General features: G+C 39.8%; 1 protein-coding gene across 9 annotated transcripts in view; it reads right to left on the reverse strand.

Annotated features, from left to right (window-relative positions):
* r3hdm1 (R3H domain containing 1) overlaps nucleotides 1-23,818 on the reverse strand; it is a 139,011-nt gene that overhangs the window by 30,030 nt on the left and 85,163 nt on the right. For 8 of the 9 annotated variants that reach the window (XM_078403401.1, XM_078403408.1, XM_078403402.1 and 5 more), the window contains 5 exons: nucleotides 18,761-18,862; nucleotides 16,253-16,495; nucleotides 11,155-11,278; nucleotides 3,663-3,817; nucleotides 1,725-1,876 (listed from right to left, as the gene is read on the reverse strand). In XM_078403401.1, the coding sequence (XP_078259527.1) occupies nucleotides 1,725-1,876; nucleotides 3,663-3,817; nucleotides 11,155-11,278; nucleotides 16,253-16,495; nucleotides 18,761-18,862 (776 nt within the window). The remainder of the gene's footprint in view (nucleotides 1-1,724; nucleotides 1,877-3,662; nucleotides 3,818-11,154; nucleotides 11,279-16,252; nucleotides 16,496-18,760; nucleotides 18,863-23,818) is intronic. The other variant, XM_078403405.1, reaches the window with a different exon arrangement.

Consider the following 23,818-nt stretch of genomic DNA (forward strand, 5'->3'; position numbering starts at 1 on the left):
GCCTGTAATAATTTTTAAAATCTCTACAATCTCTTCCAATGGGAACAAATACAGCCGATCCAATCTCTTCTCATAAGTAACTCCATCCATTCCAGGCTGGAATCTCTTCTGCATTCCTTCTAATGTTACCACATCATACCTGTAGTGTGGCAATCAGAATTGCACAATACTCCAAGTATACAGCTACATGACATTCAACTCTTTTAGTGTATCCCTCCACTAACTCTCCAGCTTCCACATCCTACTCTTTAGTAAATACCTGTAAGAAATATTCATTTAGAATTCCACTCAAATCCCCTGGCTCCAAATATAGATTTCCTTTTGGGTTCCTGAGGTGACCCATTCTTTCCCTAGCAATCCTCATGTTTCTAATATCCTGTCAAAAGGCTTTGGGATTCTCTTTACTAATTTGCCAAGGCTATTTCACATCCTTTTTTTTGCTCCCGATATCTTTCTTAAGATGGAGGCATTAGTAGAGGTATAACAGATTTCATATTTATCTAATTTCTTCCTCAACAGATGGAAGAAGCCGCACTGTACTGTACAGCATATCTGTACTGACTCACAGAAGAAGAGTGAGGTGCTATTCTTCCAGTTTGCATGTGGCCTCACTCTGGCAATAGATGCGGGTCAGGATAGTAAGGTCAGTCTGGGAATGGGAAGGGGGGTTAAAATTGTTAATAGCAGGACACCAATCAATGTTCTGACAAAAGGTTCTTCGACCTGAAATGTTAACTCTGCTTCTCTTTCCACAGATGCAGCCTGATGTGCTGAATATTTCCAATATTTTCTGTCTCCTCCCAGCCCCAAGACATTGGTAAGTGATCAGAAACTCATAAATGTCTCAGAGATCCTAATATTTTGGAAAAATAGGTGGAATCTTGATGACGAAATATCGTCAAATTTTTCATTAATTAAATGCTACATTATTTCTTCTTTCACCCATTTTGTAATGCACATGGGGAGTGAGCAGAAATACCAGCTATGTGAACTGTATGCAGTTTTGAGCCCTTAAAGAAATAATTTGCTTTGGGGGGGGAAGGGGAGCTCAGAAGAGATTCAATACATTAATTGCTGGGATGGAAGAGTTGTGCCATCCCAGATGGCTAACAAATTAAAATCTGGTTTCTAGAGACAAAAAGAACTGCAGATGCTGGAATCTTGAGCAAAACACAAAGTGCTGGTATAAATTTGTGTTTTGCTCCAGCAAGATATTTTGGAGAGGATGCAGAAGGGATTTACCAGAATGTTGCCTGGATTAGAGGGTTTCAGCTACAGGGAGGAGCTGGCTGGACAAATTGTTTTCTCTGGAATGTCAGAGGTTGATGGGAGACTTGATTGAAGTCTATAAAATGATGAGAGGCATAGTTAGGGTAGACAGTCAGAATCTTTTTTCCCCAGGGTGGAAGAGGCCAACACTCGAGGATTTATCTATAAAGTGAGAGGGGGAAAGTTTAAAGGAGTTGTGTGGGGCAAGTTTTTTTTACACAGCGGTGGATGCCTGGAATGTACTGCCAGGTGTGGTGGTGGAGGTAGATACAATAGTGGTGTTTAAGAGGCTTTTGATTAGGCACGAAGAAGTACAGGGAAAAGAGGTATGAAAATAATTAGGCACAGAAAATGGCACAATAAAAAGACAAGATGTAGTCGTGTGCAAATGAAATTATAAATAATGTTTCCCAAAATGCGTAAAAAAAGATTTAGACTTTTCCCAAGATACTGACCTCATATTATTTTGGTGACTTGGTGGGATAACACTGTAATAGATAGGCATTCCTGCAGAGGGTAAAGACCCTTGACTTGATTGATTTGGGATTAAAATTGTCTGTTGATAGGGCTGCTGACTCATTCCTTGAGAGCCTGCAGTCAATGAAATCTGAATTTTAAGCACAAAAGAGTAACTTGTAGCTTCCAAAACCTAGCATCAACAGAATGTTGCACTCTGAAAAGCGAAAACCTAATATCAACAGAATATTACACTCTGAAAAGCAATACAGATTAAAAATATGTTGTTGAATGATTTATTATTGCACTTTAAAGAATGTTCATGTTTTTAAAATGGTTGGCAAGTGTCCCTGTATTAAGGTAATGAAGTGATACATCACCAAAATGCCACACAAGCTATTAGGTTACAACCATCAAAAACACAATAACCTCTTCTGGAGATTCAATATCAATGATGTCTTACAAATCCTCCAGCATCAATATACGAGGGGCACAACTACATAAAGGAGCTGACAAAGGTGATCAATGAAGGTAGTAGGTAGGGCAGTGTATGTTGTTTCCATGGATTTTAATGAGGCATTTGATAGCCCCTCATGGTTAGGTGATCCAGAAGATTAAGATGCAGTGACTTGGTCATTTAGATTCAGAACCAACTTACCCGGAAAGTGATGATACAACTTGACAGAGTGGTAAACAAGGCTTATCATATGATGGGCATTGTGTATAAGAGTCAAGAAGTCATGTTGAAGCTTTATAGAACTTTGGTTCAGCTACATTTGCAATATTGTGTACATCTCTGATTGCTTCATTAAAAGGATATAGAGCCTTGAGAGGGTGCAAAAGAGGTTTACCAGAAGACAGGAGAGATAGGACAAAATTGGATTGTTTTTCAGGTGGAGGTCAAGGGGAGACCTGAAAAAAGTATATGAGGCATCGAGAGGTTGACAGTGAGAACCTTTTTCCCAGTATGGAAATTCCGAGATGAGTGTTCAAAGCTTTACGATGAGTGAAGTCAAACTTTAAAGGAGATGGATGGAGCAAGTCCCTCCCACCCCCACAGAGAGTGGTCGGTGCCAGCAACGTGCTGCCAGGGATATTGGTAGAGGCAGATTTGTTTAAATAGCTGAAATTCAGTGTTAATGAATATTAGATGCTATTTTTATCATCAGGAATGCTTAATTTTTAATTGCTTTTTAAATTCATTATCATAAAAGTCGAAAACATACATTTTCTGTTTAAATTAGGGTAGAAAACTGTGTCCTGGACACAGCGCATTGATGAAACCACAAAGAAAGCTCATCAACCTCTCTACTCTCTTAGAAGCTTGAGAAGATTCGGAATGTCACCGAATATTCTATCAAACTTCTGACTGGTTGTATCACGTTTGGTAACTTTAATGCCCAGGAATGAGGTAGGTTAAAGAAAGTGGTAGACGTTGCCCAATCCATCATGGATACTGACCTCCCCATTGTGGAAAGAATCTACAGGAGCCATTGCTTCAAAAAAGGAGCTGATATCAATGACCCACACTATATTTGCCTTGCTCTCATCTTGCTACTACCATTGGGAGATGCTACAGGAATCTGAAAAGCATGACCTTCAGATTCATGAACAGCTTCTTCTCCGCAACCATCAGGTTCTTGAACACTGCACAACATGAAACACAATTCTACCTCAACAACCATGAGTAACTATAGACTTTGTTTTGGTTGCACTAGGTACTTCGGTTTTGCACTATGTGGACTGATATTACTTTATTGCATTACAGATTTATGTCTATTTATTGTGTGTTCTTGTGTTAATGGGTCTGTAAAGATGCAGCAAGTAAGAATTTCATTGTTCTGCTGTTTGTACATATGACAATAAACATTCTTGACTCTTAGCTTCAAATTTTGTTACTTCTCCAAAAGTAACATTACAATTAAAGCTCAACACACCTGATAGGATTGCACCGAAGGATACTGAACCATCATGCCTTGCATCTGATTGCTCATACCACTATGTTGGCCACTCACAACATTTTGATTTTGAGCTTGAACACCAACCAATCCTTGGTAGCTTTGCTGCTGACTTGACATCACAGTTTGAAAACCTGCAATAAAATAATTTGAGATTAATTTATATTTCTCCTCAATGTTAGGTGAATATAACTGGCAAAAGATGTGCAAGATTTGCAGTATCTCAGATCATTACCATGGATAAAATGGCACCATAAAAAATAAAGGACCTTAAGTTCACATCTTAAAGTATACAAGTTTAACAAAATAATGATAGCTCTAGATACATTTTCAAATTCCAGTTTTATTTAAAAGCTCCTAGAAAGTACAAAATGTTCAAAATGTCCACTTTAGTTTGAGAAAATAACATGCCTAATATTGAGCTTTTAGCAAAAAGAATATCCTTCATTTAAGTTTTCCTGGCATTTAAGGCAAATAAATGGGAAAGCAAAACATATTGAACTCTAATTTTGGTACTTATAACCTGATTAATGACAAATCAAAAAACAAACTTTCAATGTATTTTGACTGCATCAATTCTACATTTAATACAGATGCCTAAACAATTTCAACAAACCAATGTGAGAAAACATTTAGTGGAGAATATGACCAACAAGATTACAACAATTGCTTGAGTTTGCCAAACATTCATATAAATATATTAAACACCAATGAGATTGCTGGCTAAATTCATCATTTATATCTAAAGTTAAATTTTACCAGTCTCTTTATTACTGAAATTAAATTCTACACCAAGGCATTGCAAACTATTGGGCAGGACCAACTATGATTGTGAAGTAAGGGACACAGAGTATATCTATTGGTCTCATATAATCGCTCATAATATGACTAACAAGATTACAACAATTGATTGAGTTGCTGCTATTCTGCAGAAATTGCGCTGCCATCTTAAATCTACTTAATGTAACACAGGTGTCCAAATATCATGTTTCATATTCATCTTGAAAGACCAGACAACGTACAGTGCCTTCCATAATGTTTGGGACACTGACTCTTTATTTAATTATTTGCCTCTGTACTCCACAATTTGAGATTTGTAATAGAAAAAAATCACATGTGGTTAAAGTGCATATTGTCAGATTTTAATAAAGGCCATTTTTATACATTTTAGTTTCACCATGTAGAAATTACAGCAGTGTTTATACATAGTCCCCCCATTTCAGGGCACCATAATGTTTGGGACACAGCAATATCATGTAAATGAAAGTAGTCATGTTTAGTATTTTGTTGCATATCCTTTGCATGCAATGATTGCTTGAAGTTTGTGATTCATGGACATCACCAGTTGCTGCCATGCCTGTATTGCAGCCATCTTTAGCTTATGCTTGTTTTGGGGGCTAGTCCCCTTCGGTTTTCTCTTCAGCATATAAAAGGCATGCTCAATTGGGTTCAGATCGGGTGATTGACTTGGCCACTCAGGAATTGACCATTTTTTAGCTTTGAAAAACTCCTTTGTTGCTTCAGCAGTATGTTTGGGATCATTGTCTTGCTGCAGAATGAACTGCCGGCCAATGAGTTTTGAGGCATTTGTTTGAATTTGAGCAGATAGGATGTGTCCATACACTTCAGAATTCATTATGCTACTACCATCAGCAGTTGTATCATCAATGAAGATAAGTGAGCCAGTACCTTCTGCAGCCAGACATGCCCAGGCCATAACACCCCCACCACCGTGTTTCACAGATGTGGTGGTATGCTTTGGATCTTGGGCAGTTCCTTCTCTCCTCCATACTTTGCTCTTGCCATCACTCTGATATAAGCTAATCTTCAACTCATCTGTCCACGAAACCTTTTTCCAGAACTGTGGTTGCTCTTTTAAGTCAAGTCAAGTCAAGTCAAGTCAAATTTATTTGTCACGTACACATACACGATGTGCAGTGAAATGAAAGTGGCAATGCCTGCGGGTTGTGCACAAAAAGAATTACAGTTACAGCATATAAATAAAGTTAATAAGTTACTATTAGTGTCGACAAAAATGTAGTCTCTGGGGTTATAAAAGTTGACAGTCCTGATGGCCTGTGGGAAAAAGCTCCGTCTCATCCTCTCCGTTTTCACAGCGTGACAGCGGAGGCGTTTGCCTGATCGTAGCATCTGGAACAGTCCGTTACTGGGGTGGCAGGGGTCCCTCATGATCTTGCTTGCTCTGGATCTGCACCTCCTGATGTATAGGTCCTGCAGGGGGACGAGTGTAGTTCCCATGGTGCGTTCTGCCGAACGCACTACTCTCTGCAGGGCCATCCTGTCCTGGGCAGAGCTGTTCCCAAACCAGACTGTAATGTTGCCGGACAGGATGCTCTCTACAGCCCCAGAGTAGAAGCAATGAAGGATCCTCAGAGACACTCTGAATTTCCTCAGTTGTCTAAGGTGGTAAAGGCGCTGCTTAGCCTTACCCACCAGTGCGGCAATGTGCGTTGCCCACGTCAGATCCTCTGCGATGCGGACTCCCAAGTATTTAAAACTGCTCACCCTATCCACAATAGACCCATTTATCTCCAGTGGCGTGTACGTCCTTGGATGTTTAGCCCTTCTGAAGTCCACAATCAGCTCCTTTGTTTTAGTGACATTCAAGAGGAGGCTATTGTCCTGACACCAGAGTGCCAGATTAGCCACCTCCTCCCGGTAGGCCTTCTCATCGTTGTTGGAGATCCGGCCCACCACCACAGTGTCATCAGCAAACTTGATGATGGAGTTTGAGCTGAACCTGGCCCCACAGTCATGTGTGTACAGGGAGTACAGTAGTGGGCTAAGGACGCAGCCCTGGGGGGATCCTATGTTCAGGGTGAGGGAGCTAGATGTGTGTTCCCCATCCTGACCACTTGGGGCCTGGCAGTGAGAAAGTCCAGGACCCAGGCACACAGAGGGGTGCTAAGCCCCAGTTCCAGCAGCTTCTCAACCAGTCTGCTGGGGACTATTGTGTTGAATGCTGAACTAAAGTCAATGAACAGCATCCTCACATAGCCCCCCTGGCTGTCCAGATGAGAGAGAGCGGTGTGTAGAACCTGGGAGACCGCATCATCCGTGGACCTGTTCGGACGGTATGCGAACTGTAGTGGGTCCATGTTGTGAGGAAGGAGGGCGCAGATGTGCTTCTTGACTAGCCTCTCAAAGCATTTCATGACAACCGAGGTGAGGGCCACCGGTCGGTAGTCATTTAAACACGCTGGAGAGGCATTCTTTGGCACCGGTACAATGATGGATCTTTTGAAGCATGCAGGGACCACGGACTTTGCCAAGGAGAGGTTGAATATTGTGGTGAGCACTGGAGCAAGCTGAGTAGCACAAGACTTTAGTACTCGCCCAGATATACCATCTGGGCCTCCAGCTTTCCTCGTGTTCACACGCGTCAGAGCCCACCTCACCTCATGCTCGGACACCGAGAATGTGTGCACATCCCCGGCGGTGGATCCCCCTCCAGCCTCGCTAGCCAGCGCCCCTTCGGTGCTGTTTTTAGACGGCGAGCTGGTGGTGTTACCCGTCTCAAACCGTGCATAAAAAGAGTTCAGGTCATCAGCTAAGGAGGAGCCGGCACTTCCGGTTGAGGGGGTGCTGGACCTTTAGCTAGTTATTGTCCGTAGCCCCTGCCAAAGGCGCCTGGTGTCCTGCTGCTCCATCTGTGACTCCATCTTGTCCCGGTACCTCCTTTTTGCATCCTTCACTGCCCTTCGCAGTCGGTAGGACTCTCCCTTGTAGTCGTCCATGTTGCCGGATGCCAGGCCGGAGTTGTAAGCAGCGGTGCGAGCATTCAAGGCCACGCCAATAGACCTGTCCACCCAGGGTTTTTGGTTAGGGAAGATACTGACCCTTACCGTGGGGATGATGGTATCGGCTATTGTGGCAATGAAGTCCATAACCGCTTCCGCAAACTCATTTACGTCTCTGGAACTTGCTTGGAACATGTTCCAGTCGACTTCGCTCAGTGCATCCTGCAGCATGGCCTCTGAATGGTCAGCCCACCGCTTTACGTCCCTTGTCACTGTCGCTTCCCGTACTATCCGTTGTTTGTACTCCGGCAGCAGGAAAATGGCAGCGTGGTCAGATTTTCCAAAAGGAAGGAGAGAAACGGCCTTGTAGCCTTTTCTGAACGGCGTGTAGCAGTGGTCCAAAGTTCTTTCCCCCCTGGTGACACACGTGATGTGTTGGTAGAAGTTGGGCATGACCTTTTTGAGATTTCCCCTATTGAAGTCTCCAGCCACCAGCACAGCCGCACTTGGCAAACTGTAACCTGGCCATCCTACTTTTGCGGCTAACCAGTGGTTTGCATCTTGCAGTGTAGTCTCTGTATTTCTGTTCATGAAGTCTTCTGCGGACAGTGGTCATTGACAAATCCACACCTGACTCCTGAAGTGTTTCTGATCCGTCGGTCAGGTGTTTGGGGATTTTTCTTTATTATAGAGAGAATTCTTCTGTCATCTGCTGTGGAGGTCTTCCTTGGCCTGCCAATCCCTTTGCAATTATTAAGCTCACCAGTGCTCCCTTTCTTCTTAATGAAGTTCCAAACAGTTGATTTTGGTCTCCCTCGAGCGCAGCGAAATAAGAACAAACACAAGTGTTGTAGTTGTTGTTGTTGTTCAGAAGCCCCGGGGTGAGCGGCGGCGGCGAGGAGGGAAAAATAGGCAACAAAGACAAACATGTCTAACAATGTTTCCTGACTTTTAATAAAAACACGCATTATAAACGATGAAAAAAACACCACATTACTCTGCATGAATGAATACTTTTATCGTAAAAAGTGAATTTTCAAGGACTTTCAAGGACCTATGATAGATCCAAGGACTTTCAATGCCTTAAAAAACAGTTTCAAATTCCAGGACTTTCAAGGACCGTAAGAGCCCTGACCTAAGCACGAGGATAAGATTTTAAATAGTGAAGTCAACAGGAGTGATAGGAGAGAAGTGTGCAGAATAGACTGTCGTAGAGTTAAAAAAAAACCTGAAGTGGTGGAGAAGAGGTTCATAAGGTGAATATGAGCTGAAAACATCATAAGATATGGGACCAGAAGCACAACGGGGTAGAACAGGACAGCAACATTTCATAACATCATATTGTTGTAAAACATGTGAATGGCCCCTTCGGTCCAATTTCTCCATGCCGACCAACATGCCAATCTGCGCTAGCTCCAATTGTCTGCATTTGACCAATATCCCTATAAATATTCCTATGCTTGTACAGATTTAAATATTGTTTACATATTGTGATTGCACTCCCCCACACTCTACCACTTCCTCTGGCAGTTTGTTCCATATACACAACACCATATGTTTCTGGAAAAGTTGCTCCTCAGGTACCTTTGAACTCTTTCGTCTCTCACTTTAAATCTATGCCCTCTGGTTTTAGACTCTGCTACCTTGGGAAAAAAAGAATACGACCATTCACCTTATCTACGTCGCTCATGATTTTATATACCTCTTTAAGTGTCCCATTCCCCTGCCCCCCCGATCCTCCTATACTTCAGGGCAAAAAGACATTTTTGCCTATCCATTCTCACCTTATATTTCAAGCCTTTCAGTCTCATTAACACCCTCTTAAATCTTTTTTTACATCCCTTCTTGCTTAATGACAACCATTTCATTGCAAACAGTCTAGTTCATTCTAGTAAAAGTATTAAATTTGGGCAGGATTAGAGATGACGTCCTCCACGGATGCAATGCTTGTTATTGGATCGCATAGAAGCTGAACTCAACTCTGCTTATGTTGTCTCTGAACGATAATAGGATAATGACCAAGAGGATGGGATCATGAATGGATCAATATGGGGCTCCAGGTATATTCTGTAGGGATATTCAATAATTGGAGTGCTGAGGTTCAAGATGATAAACAATAAATGTAAATAATTTGTTTAAAAAAAGTATATACACATGCAAGCTAATGAAAACCAGAACACTGTAAATAGCATTCAATGTACATTTCAAATTGGAGAAAATAACACAGGCAAATTTTAAAAGATGGTTGGTGTCAAGGATATGATTTAATCTATGTCCCAATTGTGAAGGGAACAAGATATGATGATGAGGGGCTGTCTCTCATGTATCTGTAAAATGGTGACATCTTTTCTCATCAATATGTCAAAGTTTATTAATATCTCTTTCTAATATGACTGAGATTTGACCAACTACAAAACATAAAATATGCAAAATACAAATCAGAATTTTGGAGAATTTTAATGGCAATTTATGGATTTAAATGACAAGCATTTTATTATTTTATTCACGATGAAGATACCAAATTGTTACATCTGCATTTTAAATAAATGCAGACATGACTATTTTTAAACATATTTATTATTAATCATATTGCATCAAGTTAAAAAAATATTAAATGAAATCCTAAAGCAGACAGCACAATATTCATTTTTAATCTGAAGAACCTGCCATCCAACATGCTGTGAAAATGCTTGTCTTAGAAGAATCTTCTAAATTTAGCTGAAAGGTTCAATGGCCAAATTACATGATTGATGTTATCCATGGTGACCATCTAAAGGTCTCACTGAAACTGACAGGAGACTGCACCATCACTGTGAATAGCTTCAATTATCTGTACTGCAGAGCATACTATGATCAATTTCCCCTGAAGAGAAAAAGTAGGGCAAAGTAAATTGATAAATTGGTACCTTTCCTCACAGCGACAAACACAATTCTATTTTTAGATGTTTTTACTCACCTTATTGGTCACAAAAATAAAGAAATGGTATATGATACCATGGACATTTTACCAAGAGTGAAATAGTTTTCTACCCTAATTTAAGCAGAAAATTGTGTATATTTTACGACTTTTATAATAATAAACAGAATTTTAAAAACGATTAAAAATGAAGCATTTCTGAAGTGATATAATGATGATTACAATAGCATCTAATATTCATTAACACTGAATTTCAGCGATTTAAACTAATCTCACTCTGGAATTTAAAAGCATTAAAGATACAAGTTTCAGTGCACAATATTTCATATCTGCATTAGAAGCCATTGATCGAGATACTTTCCCTCGCAGTTTAAGTAGCAGCTGAAAAAGAGACCGGTTCACTGTGAGAAACATACCACTCTCGGACAGTGCTCCGGCCCCGCATTCAACAACTCTCAGAAGTGCTGATTAGCAATTCAAATCCAACATCCAAATGTTTGCAAAAAATGTAACTGACAGAAGGCTGAAGGTCACAAAGAAATCCCACATCTGTTCATTCAGCACCACCTATTTTTACAAAGGATGCCAGAGCATAATTCCTTAAAGAATCTCATTTTTTTGTAAATTAAGATTTGAAGTGCAAGCAATTTTTTTCATCTCTTTACAAAAAATTTAATTTCTTGAGCATATGATTTTTTTTAAATCACAGAATGATGAAATAACATACACAAAACATTTACATATATGATAAATGATCACAAGACTTAAAAAATACACATAAACAGAAACTAACCTGTTTGAGGGGTAGTTTGAGATAGTGGCTGATTCTGTTGAGTGTTAAAATGGACAGGGGCAAGTGGCCGATACTGCTGATTGGAATGGGGGTACTGACCTGGAGCACAGAAGCAGCTAGGCAGCTGAAAAATGAAAAGAACAGTTCCTGTAAAGGATTGTTTCCTTGATACATTAGCTAACAATTGAGAAATACAAAAACAGTTTTTGAGAATTTATCTCACAAGACATAATCTCAACAGATATTTGTACATAGCACAAGTGTTGTTTTCAACAAGTTACCCCAAATAACAACATCGATTCTCTGAGACTCAAAAGATTATACTTTGATATAATCACTTTTTTTTTGCTGGTCTATTCTTAAGTATCAATAGTCATGATATAAAATGGCCACAATGCAAGGTTAATGCTTGTTATTTAGAAAATGTTTGTTATTGTTCAAAATTTTATTTACAAAATCCTTTGTTTGTGCCTTGAAAATTATTTCCTTCAACCTTTCCTGCAAGGTTGCATTTTGCAGATCGACTTGTTAGTGATTCTAAAAAAATTAGTGGTGTTTCCTCTGAACTGAATTTCATGGCCAGATTCTGATGAAATGATTCTCAAGAAATAAGAAATGAAATCGGAATGATTAAGTCAACTAGAAATTGTGCCTTGATTCTGTGGTGAGATAAAAAGAAGGGTCTTGACCCAAAACATCACCCATTCCTTCTCTCCAGAGATGTTGCCTGTCCCGCTGAGTTACTTCAGCTTTGTGTCTGAGATAGAAACCTTACTTCACCTAATGGGCAAATTCAGTTTGTGCTGCATGGGCCTAACTTACTGCGTGGCTTGTTCTCAATACTGGACAGCTACAGTGCACCAACAGTATTGAGCCCTTGGGCATGTTGGGAAACATTTGGCCACAACAGGTTAACAAAATTGGAGGAATCCTGTGGGAGGTGAAGTGCCAGGGATCAACAGGCCATGGACGATTCAGCACATACCAAAATGGTACAGTAAAAGCATACAGTAAAAATATGCACATACATGCCACTGATTCTTCAATGACTTGGTTTGTGCTTCATTGCTAATTTGATCCAACACATTTCCTATTAGAATAATATTTTATGTTGTAGCCCCCAAAACAGTCATTGTGCACTACATTGCTTCTTGGCCTTTGGGCACAAGGATGCAAAAGATCCCTCTCAATACCAACAACTGTCAAGAGTCTCACTTGAAAAACATTTGGCTGTTTTATACAAAAATGCAAAGTGCTGGAGGGACAGCGGGTCAGGCAGCATCTGAGTTCCTCCAGCACTTTGTATTTTACACACAATTTAAGCCTCTGCAGTTTCTTGCATCACCACTCTGCTATTTTGTTGTTCTTAATGAATAACTTCATAACTCCACATTTTTGCACCAACTGGTCACAGTCAGCAACTGTACAAATCACGCATCTCGTCATCCAAGTCACTGGTGAAGACTGTAAACAGATTGTCAGCCCAAAAAGAATCCAATGATTCTTATTCTATTGACAATTAATGAATCATTGAACTAAAATCTCGTGACTTTTAATCCTGTCGAACAGCCACCAGTGTGACATCTTACCAAGTGATTTTTGAAAATTCAAAATTATCACATTGACTCCTCATTAATTCTGCCATTATAATGTCCCACAAATACATAATTTCTGACTCTATCCCATCAGCTCGCTTCCTTTCCTTGACAACAGAATCTTACATTTCTCCTGTAAATGACAATTAAACCATGTGTAGGAAAGAACTGCAGATGCTGGTTTAAATCGAAGGCAGACACAAAATGCTGGAGTAACTCAGCGGGACAGGCAGCATCTCTGGAGAGAAGGAATCGGTGACGTTTAGGGTCGAGACACTACTTCAGTCACCCATTGGTCTTGGCAACATGTTCAGCACAGACATAGTGGAACAAGGGGCCTTTTCCTGTGCTGTATGTTTTCTGTGATTCATGCAACTGGTTCCCTCCAAACCTCACTCATTTGTAGTTTCTCACCATTTAGATATATACCTTTTGATTCCTGCATGAACTTACACTGCCCCATACCACGAGGATGAAAGGCAATATTGTTGTATTAAATAGCTATTAGGTGTTGTAATCAATTAACCTTTCCTTGCACAATCCAAGGCAACCCTTCATTAGCCATATATTAGAAAAACTGATTATTCCAGCACTCTGAGTCTTCTGCAGCAATATTTTTTAGTGTTATTCCTTGAATAGACAAATAGCTGTATATACTTGAGAACTAAGTTTTTTTTCCCCAATCTGTTTCTTACATCATCTTTCATACGACAGTGCAGATTTCACATTTTATTCCCAGTCACATCTATCAATGAAAGAAAGAATCACAGAAAGAAATAAAACAAAATTTCATTTTCTTGAAGGTTCATGTCTCACCACAATAAGAATCCTCAACTAAGGCCAACATTCTTCTATTAACAGAATCAAATAACTGTGTTAAAAAAAAACTGTGGCCATGACATTACATACATTTCATCTTCAATAAACTGGACAGGATTACCCGTTCCCCCGAGGTTTCATTACGGAGAGATTTTTATATAGGCACATGGATATGTCGGGAATGGAGGGATACGAATCACAATCAGGTAGAGGAGAAGCCAATCAGGTAGTTTAACGTGGCATCAAGTCTGGCACAAACATTGTGGGCTGAAGCCCCATGTCCTGTGCTGTTTTATTCTACATTTGGTCCTGGCGAGCTCATGCTCCCTAGACCTGGAATATCTGTGAAGTGCCATTCCTACTACCTGTGGCGGAAATTAACCTCAGCTATTCTGACAGCAGGTCACATCCCACCACATGCTGGCATCAAGCTTGCTCTGAATGAGCTGTACTTTGCTATTGCTAGCTTTGTGACAAAACACCCCAAAGCCCTGGTCATTGTAGGTGGGGACTTCAATCAAGCCAACCTTGAGTGTACTACTAAAATACCATCAGCATGTCTCTTGTCCCACGAGGGGCAAAAACACCCTCAACCATTGCTACACTTCGATAGCTTCAAATTCACAGGAATAAATATCACCAGCTGTTTGTTCTGGACCAGCTGCATCAAAGCTATGGCTTACAAAGCGCACCAACGTCTTTACTTCCTTAGAAGGCTTGGGAAGTTCGGCAGAAATGTCCCCAACAACCTCACCAACTACTACAGATGCGCCATAGAAAGTATTTTATCAGAATGCAACACAGCACGCTTTGGGAACAACGGTTTTCCAACAACAGTTGGAAGACCGCATAAAATTGCAGAGCTGTGGGAGTATCCCAGACCATCATGCAAACCATCCTCCCTTCCATTGACTCCATCTAAACTTCGCACTGCATCGGCAAGGCCACCGAACAATCAAAGACCAGTCTCGCTCTCCCATCAGGCAAAAGATAGAGACGTTTGAAAATGCATACCACTCAATTCAGGGAAAGTTTCTTCTTCCCAGCTGTCATCGGTCAATTGAACCACCCTCTCACCAACAAAAGTGCAGTCCTGACTTCCCATCTATCACATTGGAGATTTTTGAGCTATCTTTAATTGGACTTTATCTTGCAATATATGCTGTACTCTTTATCCAGTTTCTGTACACTGTGTAATGTCTAATCGTAATGTCTAGTCTTTTCTTTGACTGGATAACACGCAACAAAACTTTTCATTGTACCTCAGTACACATGACAATAACAAACTAATCTAATAGTCATTAACATATCGTGAAACAGAATCAAACTAAGATTCTTCAACACAAGTGCAACAATCCCACCAGTCCCCACTAACTCCAAAGTTGGAATATTTAGACGATTAAATCAATTTCTCTGCTGAAATAATACCCATAATTTCCTTGCTTAAACTTTAAGTAAACAAAAATGTATCAATTTAAAAAAAGCATGGAAATTAGAATCTATTTACCAATTCTCTATCCAGTCGACAAGATCTCCCTGGATCCCATGAGATCCAACCGCCCACAGCAGCCTACCATGCGGAACCTTATCAAATACCTTGCTGAGGTCCCTGTAGATAGAGTCTGTGGTTTACCCTCATTGACCTTTTTGGTTACATCTTCAAAAAACGTATTCGTAAGACACAATTTCCCACATAGAAATCCACTCGGACTATCCCCAATCAGCCCGTCGATCCAATTACATATATATATATCTTATCCATCAGAATCCTCTTCAGTAGCGTGGCTAACGTAGATGTAGGTTCCCATCCGCAACTGGGGAGAGTTCCCAGGCTTTTCCTTGTACCCCTTCTTAAATAGAACTATTAGCCACTATCCATTCTTCTGGCACCTTACCCATGTTTAATGATGATTCATATCCCTCAACAATGGCACCTGTAATTTTTTCTCTTGCTTTCCAGTGTCCTCAGATATATTTGAGCAGGCCCGAGAGATTTATCTACCTTCATACACCTTAGGACATTCAGCACCTCTTCGACCTTAATAGGAACTGTCCTCAAGACATCTCCATTAACTGTCCCAAATTCCCCAGTTTTCATAACTTTCTCCATGGTAAAAAAGAGGGGAAATACTCCTTGAGTACCGATCCCATCTCCTGCGACTTCTCACATAGGGGATCATATTGGTTTCCGAGGAGCCCTATTCTCTCTCGTTACATGTTAAATCAAATTATGTGAAAAATTATGCAAAATATATTCCTGAGTCGAGAAACAGGATACTGCAGAACATAGTCTAAAGTAATGTTTTATATTTTCAAATGCTGATTGGGACAATAAAAAGCAGTATTATCAGTTTTGAAGGGAGTCTTTTTTTATTTTATTTGAAGAGATTTGAGTTTCAGGCTGTATAAATATCACAATCATTGAATACAAAGTTGTTTCACAGCATTATTCAGCAAATGACACAAAATTATTGGTCATAGAAAGGAATGGGTATGATAACAATATCTTCCAACCAGAAATATATAAAAGATATATCATGGATTGAACTACAGCCTTAAATGGCATGGGGTTTAGGCCACAAACTATTTTGGGGACAATTTCTCAAGCTACAATTATAGATGAATAAATCTTAAACAAGAGAAGATTACAATGAGAATGGATAACTAATATTCAAATATTTTACCTGCTGAATCGGCTGCTGCACATATCCCTGTTGTTGAAGCACTTGCTGACTAACTGATGGACCGGGGGCAGAGTAGCCAGGTGTAGAAAGAGGTTGCCCTGGGGATGCCATGATAAAGCCAGGCTGCTGCTGTGGCTGAAGGACAACTGATGATGGGAATATGGCAGTATGGGCATCCGTAACTTCAGCAGACGGCTGACGGCCAAGGCTCATCTGACTAAACTGAGCACCAATGCTTTCTTGCTGCATGGATAACAAAAGTTGTGATTAAAATAACACAAAGAATAAAGGCTTTCCTTTGTCATAGAAATTCAAATGGCATGCAGATGGTTATCAAGCCTCTATAAAAAATAGATTTGCTTTAACATTACAAAAAGTACCTAATTGCTACTGAAGAGCAATTACATTTGGGAATGCACCAAATGGGAAATTGAGGGCAGGTCAAAAGCCAGATCATGTTAAATGGTTCCAAGCTATCTGAATAAAGCAAATCATGAACTTCCACACATAAACTTTCATGCGTTCATGTCTGGGACTTGCTGAACAACAGATAGCACCGCACTTGCTCACATTCAGCCTAGTTGCAGAGCTGGCAAAGGTTAACCATTTGTCCAAATCCCAGTTTGGAATTTTTCAGAGTTGTTGCCTCTTCACCATGTCAATGCAGCCAGACTGGGGACCAAGGACATAGTAAAGTACGATACAGAGAATTTGACTGCAGGCATGTGGGACCGCGAGTGGAATTTCAGGCCTAAATTCAATCCAGCTCATGGAGAAATATTAGTATTTTGAACCATTCTAACATAATACGATTTCGATATCATGGTACATAATAAAGATACTTATATAGTCTGCCTTCCAACCGATTGAATAATTTGGGTCTTTAAAACCCCCCACAAATAATGCAAATTTTAAACTGTGTCAATTTAAATCCTAATTCAGTATTTACTGAATTCTAGCATGCCTAGCAATACAACAACTGCATAAACAATCTAAAACAAATGTATTCGCATTCCATTACCCTCTGCTAATTTTTATCATTAATATTTACAGGTAAAAGAGATCCCAAGGAAAGGAGTCAAGTGCACATTAAAGACCCCTTTATGTTCAACGTTAAAAAGAAATGTGAAGTGAATACTTTACATAATGAAATACGGGTTTCCAGTTTGGTTACAGGAGAACAATGGTCTAATCTAATGAAGAATCCTCTTTACATTGAGATGATAAATATGTGGAACAAATAATTTAGTATAATATTATCCTCCTTTAATATAGTGATGCATTATTAAAAAGTCAAGGAGCCAAATCATGAAATCAAATAATTTTACATCCCACACACAAAGACACAGATTGTATATGTGTTAAATTTTACTTAGTATAAATCCAAAGTATTAAAAGATTATCTTGGTGCAATGAATGAAAGCCATTTATATTTGAGTAATGCAGCAGCATTAAAGGAAATCTTTTTTAACATTCACAGTTTAAATATTGGGATTCTGAATGTGATCTGATAGTTTAAGGCACTGTTCCAAAATTTTAAATGGAGAATAACAAACATGGTACATTTTGTTCAAGATACCCTTTCCCTTTTAAGATGATAATACTTGTACTATAATTTTTACGTTCATTAATTTCATCTGGGCCTGAGCAAATATTTTCATCAGTTATTTTGACCAGTATCTTTCACAAATAATAATTTACAAAACTTTATTTTGTAAATTCTAAGATTTGTCATGTCCTGTACAATTGTGAAATAAGTCTATCCTGTGGTTTCAAAGAGTCGATGAGCCAAGAATATTAAAATTTACAATCAATTATAAATCATGAAATTCATCATGTTCATTATTAATTTTATGCTTATGTGCTCTTGTACATATTAATCCTTTTAAAGATTTAATGTATCAGTAAGGATGTGTAAAACAGTTTTTTTGTAAAGGTACTAGTTTGCTCCGCAAAATATCTTCCTTAATTTGCATTTAATTAACAATTACAGGTTTTTTTAAAGTACACTGAATATCCAATAATCATGCAGCTCAACTTTTGTATTACATAGCAAAAGCAAACAGAAGATACTATCCTCAATTATGCTAAGCATAGCTTTAAAGACGAAGATCTCTCAGTTTTACCTGCAATGCAGAAATATGCAGATGCAAGAATACAAACTGTTTGCAAAGAATGTTGGAAATATGCAACAGGGCAGGCAGTATCATGCTGCTTGACCTGACCTACTGAGTATTTCCAGCATTTTATGTTCAACTAATTTTCAACTGTTCACTGAAACAGGGTGAATTTATCCTTTTGTCTTGATTTTATGTTCAAAATATAAACATTGCCATTTTGTTTTAAAAAGCTTTAAATCACGAAACTTGTTTAAAAAAAATACTGAGCCAAACATGAAGAGTGGCACAAGGCAAATTATGCAAGTAATAATCACTAGCCGAGAAAAGAAAGACTTAATAAACTAAAAGATCTTCTGAAAGATGAGAATAGAATATTGAGTGTCAATACCACAGTGTATTGCTGGGTAGGTGATACTGGCAGGAGCTGAGGTGGGTAAGAGACCGCAGAGTACTGGATAGGCTGTGAGGAAGACTGCAGAGCCCGAATTGGCTGAAGAAGCAATAGTTTGCACAGTTAATTCAGCAACAGTAACTTCATAAAACCCAATGCTTTGTTTTTAGCATCAAAGTACATTAAGATTTTACTGTATTAAATTTAATTTATAAAAACACTGTCACAATGAACTGTTTGATATTACTGGTTATAGCAACCACCTCAATACCAAAAATTAGCAATAATTTCTTACAATTATTTTTAATTCATAGCACCTTAAGGGTATAGCTGCTTTACATAATATATATTGTTAATTAGCTTTTAATATACTGAGAGTAGCATCTAGAATATATTTATAAAAGTACATTGGAACAAAAAACTGTTAGGGAATTAATCAGCAAAAAAGGGCAAATAATATGCACTGTAATTTTGTTTTCATTGTTTTATTTGCAAGAGATGGTCATTTGCAAGGCCAGATCTAAATTTCACTTAACAAGGTGGTAAAGGGTGATGGGTCTTGAACTACTACAATGTCGGGTGGCAGGGCGACACAGTGGCATAGCGGCAGAGCTACTGCCTTACAACGCCAGACACCTGGGTTCAATCCTGACTACGGGAGCTTGTCTGTACGGAGTTGTACGTTCTCCCCGTGACCCGAGTGGGTTTTCTCCAAGGTCTTCGGTTTCCTCCCACAATCCAAAGAGGTACAGATTTGTAGGTTAATCGGCTTGGTATAAATGTAAAATTTTCCCTAGTGTGTGTAGGGGAGTGCTAATGTCTGTGATCACTGGTCAGTGTGTCTCGGTGGGCAGAAGGGTTTGTTTCCGTGCTGTATTTCTACACTAAACTCGTGGCAAAAGCAATGAGCACCAGGAACTTAGTAGGATGCATCAGGCTAAATCTGCCTTAGATATGTAAAGGACTTACAGATTTTTTCAATATTGGGAAATGTGTTGGATGAAAGAAAAGATCCTCAGATCTAAATTTGCTGAAAGCACCATGATAATATTCTCATAAACAAGGTAGATGATAGCAGAAGATTACAAAGGGGCATAATGACATGAAGGGAGCAGGCAAGATTCTGCCAGATGCAAATTAATGTGGGAAAGTTAACATGGATGAACATACGGATTTTAGTGGCCCAAGTGCAAAATCACGAAAACCAGTGACTGGGTATATTATTACAACTGTAAGACTAAACAATCCCTTGAAATTCAAAATACTGGAGGTATTGGAAATCTGAAATAAAAATTAAAATGCTGGAAATATCTAGCAGGTCAAACAGCATCTATGGAATGAGAAACCGTGTTCATACTTTAGGTCAACGATCCTTCAGTGAAAAGAAAAGTTGATTTTAAATTGCAAAAAAAAAGGTGTGACACAGTGGTGCAGTGGTAGGGCTGTGCCAGAGACCTGGGTTTGATCATGACTTCAGATGCTGGCTGTGTGGAGTTTGCATGTGTTCCCTGTGATCACGTGGGTTTCCTCCAGGTGCTCCGGTTTCCTCTCATATCTCAAAGGTGTGCGAGTTTGTAGATTAATTGGCCTATGAAAAATTGTCCCTAGTGTGTAGTGGGATGACTAATGTGAATAGGTGATTAATGGTCAGCGTGTACTCGGTGAGCCGATGGGCCCGTTTCCATGTTGTATGTCTAAACTAAAAGGTGGGGAAGGGTTCAAAAGATAACAGAATGCCAGAATAGATGCTTTGGAGGTCATCTAAACAATGGGCTTATAGGTGTAGTTTGTGAGAACAAAAATGAAAAAAGTAAGGAAGAGTTTATTGTCATATGCACAAGCACGGTGAGGTACAGGTGCAAAGAAAATCTTGTTTGCTGCAGCATAACACACGCACAGCCAATTTTTGAGTCAGAGAGTGAAAATATACATAAGCTAATGTGAAAGTTGTAAAATGTTCAGCAGATCAAACTATGCTATCAAACTGAAAAAAAAAGAATCAATATCACAAGAGGTCAACTTGCAACAGCCAGTCGTGATACAGACACAGAAGGTAAGTTACTTTAAGTTGTAACATTTAATACAGTCCAGAGGCCTGCCAGGCATGGTGAGGTTCTACAAGCTTGCGTTGAACATTGTCGGAAGAATGTAGAGACCACAGACATAGGTCAAAGTGGGAGTAAGATACAGAATTAAAGTGGCTTCCCTTCTTATGCAGTTAACAGATCCTTTGACTGCGTTACCCCATCTTCGCATGAGCAGCGCTTTAAAAAAAAAATTCACAGGTATTTCGCCTTCCACCCCACCAGCCATCACTTTTATCAGATCATCTTTCACCAATTTCCATCAGCTCTAATGGGATTGCACAACCAAATGTATCTTCCCAACAATTCACTTTAATTTTCAATACTCCTTGTCTGCTCTTCTATCTATGCCAACCACTTCCTTTCTTTATGACAATTTTTAATGCATCATTTCCCCTCTTCCCTTCTCACAATCATTAGACCCAATCATTCATTTGCACTTCTTACAATTTGGTGTTCTGCATTCATAGTCAGAGTGAAACTGTCCTGATTCAAGTACATGTCCAGATGTTTCTTAAATGCCAGAGTCCCAGTCTCCAACACCTTCACAAGAAGTGCATTCCAGATCACAACTATCTTGCAGTTCCCCTTTCTCTTCATCTTAAACTTACGAGCAAGAGTTTGAGACATCTCTGCTGCAGGGAGAAGTTTCTTTCTATTTACACGAAAAGTTGCTCTCAAGTATTTCGTATACTTGTATCAGGTCACTCGTCTGCTCTGAGGAAATTAAACTCCAGCCTATTCTGACTTTCCTCATAACTGAAACGTTTCAATGCAAGCATCATCCCAGTCAATCCACATTGCACCCTTTCCCATCCAATCTCATCTTTCCTCTTGTGAATTAGAACTGTACACAGCATTTCGGCTGTGACCTAACCATTGCTTTATGAAGATATATTAAGACCTCTGTTATCTGAGGAAGAATATGCTTACTCAGGAGAGGGTCCAGAGGAGGTTTCTGAGAATGAGTGGGTTAACATATAATGGATGTTTGATGGCATTGGGCCTCTACTTGCTGGAGTCTAAAAAGATGGGGGGAACCTCATTGAAACTTACCGAATACTGAAAGGAGTAAAGTGGGACTTGGAGAGGATTTCCACTAGTAGAGTCTAGGGCGTAAAAAGGATGTTCTTTTAGGAAGGAGATGGGGAGGAATTTCTTTAGTGAGAAGATGGAATTCATTGCCACAGAAGGCTGTGGAGGCCGGCAATGGATATTTTTAAGGCAGCGATAGATTCTTGATTGGTACAGGTGTCAGGGGTATTGGGGAGAAAGCAGGAGAATGGGGTTAAGAGGGGAAGATTGAATTGAATGGCAGAGTTGACTTCATGGGTCTAATTCTGCTCCCATCACTTATGAACAGGTATGTACTATATTCTATTCCCCTGGCAAATAAAGGCAAACGTCACGTATGCCTTGTTCACAGCTCTATCTACCTGTCTTGCCACTTTCAGGGATCTTTTGACTTGGACATCAAGGTCCCTTTGTTCCTATGGCTCTACCATTCATGGTACATGTCTCACCCTAGATGCATCATCTCGCAAAATACATCACCTCAGACAGCTGGATTAAATTATATCTGCCATCTGCCTCATTTACGCGCTGATCACAATCGTTCTTTAGCCTGAGATTACCCTCACTAAAGAACATAATTTTTTTCTGTGATCTGCAAGCTTACTAATCATACCTCCTAAATCTCCAACATCAAAACCCTTGTATACCAAGAGCCCTTGAACCTTCCCCTGTGGTATATTACTGATAACACGCTTGGTCATAACCCTCTGGTTTTATTACCAAGCCAATTTTGGATTCAATTTGCCAACAGTCTTACTATCCTTTTTTGAACAGCCTTTCATCTGAGGTCTTAGCAAATATCTTTCTAAGGCTGATGCAAGCCACTTCTCCTCCATTGCCCTCATTAATAAATTTAATTAACTCTCCAAATAGCTAAATCGATCAGAAGCAATTAGATGGAAAAAGGCTCCCGACTGAAAATTTTGTCTGTCCATTTCCTTCCACAGATGCTGCCTGACCCGCTGAGTTCCTCTTGGTTTTTTGCTTAAGATTCCAGCATCTGCAGTTCCTTGGATGAATCAGGATCTCACCGCAACAAAGCCATGCTGACGAGCCCCAAGTAGCCTCTGCCTTTCAGTATTTACAGAGTAAACTCTCCTGTGGAGAAATCAAAACCCCAATGGTTGATTGGTATAAAGAATACCAGAGTTCAGTCCAGAAGAGCGATGCAGAGATCCATGTAGACCCCACTTTAATTCTCCATCCGGTTCCACTCTGAACTATCTGCCTTTAGCCTCCCGCACTGATGTTTAGGTTAGTGTCACATGTACCAAAGTGCAGTGAAAAGCTTTTGATGTGTGCTCACCAGACAGCAGAAAGACAAAACATGATTACAATGGAGTCATTTACGGTGTATAGATACACAATAGGGGAATAACGCTTAGTGCAAGGTAAAGCCAGCAAAGTCCGATCAAGGATAGTCCGAGGGTTACCAATGAGGTAGATATTAGTTCAGCACTACTGTCTGGCTGTGGTATGAAGATTCTGTTGCCTGATAACAGCTGGGAAGAAACTGTCCCTGAATCTGGAGGTGTGCATTTTCACACTTTTATACCTTTTGCCTAATGGGAGAGGGGAGCAACTCATCCTTGATTATGCTGCTGACCTTGCCGAGGCAGCCTAAGGCATAAATGGATTCAATAGAAGGGAGGTTGGTTTGTGCGATGGTCTGGGCTGCGTTCAAAATATGCTGCAATTTCTTGCGATCTTGGTTGGAGCTATTCCTAAACCAAGCTGTGATGCATCCTGATAAAATGCTTTCTATGGTGCATATGTAGAAGTTGGTGAGAATTGGAGGGAAAATGCCAAACCTCTTAAGCTTTCTAAGGAAGTAGAGGCGTCGGTGTGCTTTCTTGGGTGTTGTTTCAATATGGGTGGTCCAGGAGAAGTTGGTTGT

Source organism: Rhinoraja longicauda, chromosome 8, assembly GCF_053455715.1.
Source record: "Rhinoraja longicauda isolate Sanriku21f chromosome 8, sRhiLon1.1, whole genome shotgun sequence".
Classification (NCBI taxonomy): domain Eukaryota; kingdom Metazoa; phylum Chordata; class Chondrichthyes; order Rajiformes; family Arhynchobatidae; genus Rhinoraja; species Rhinoraja longicauda.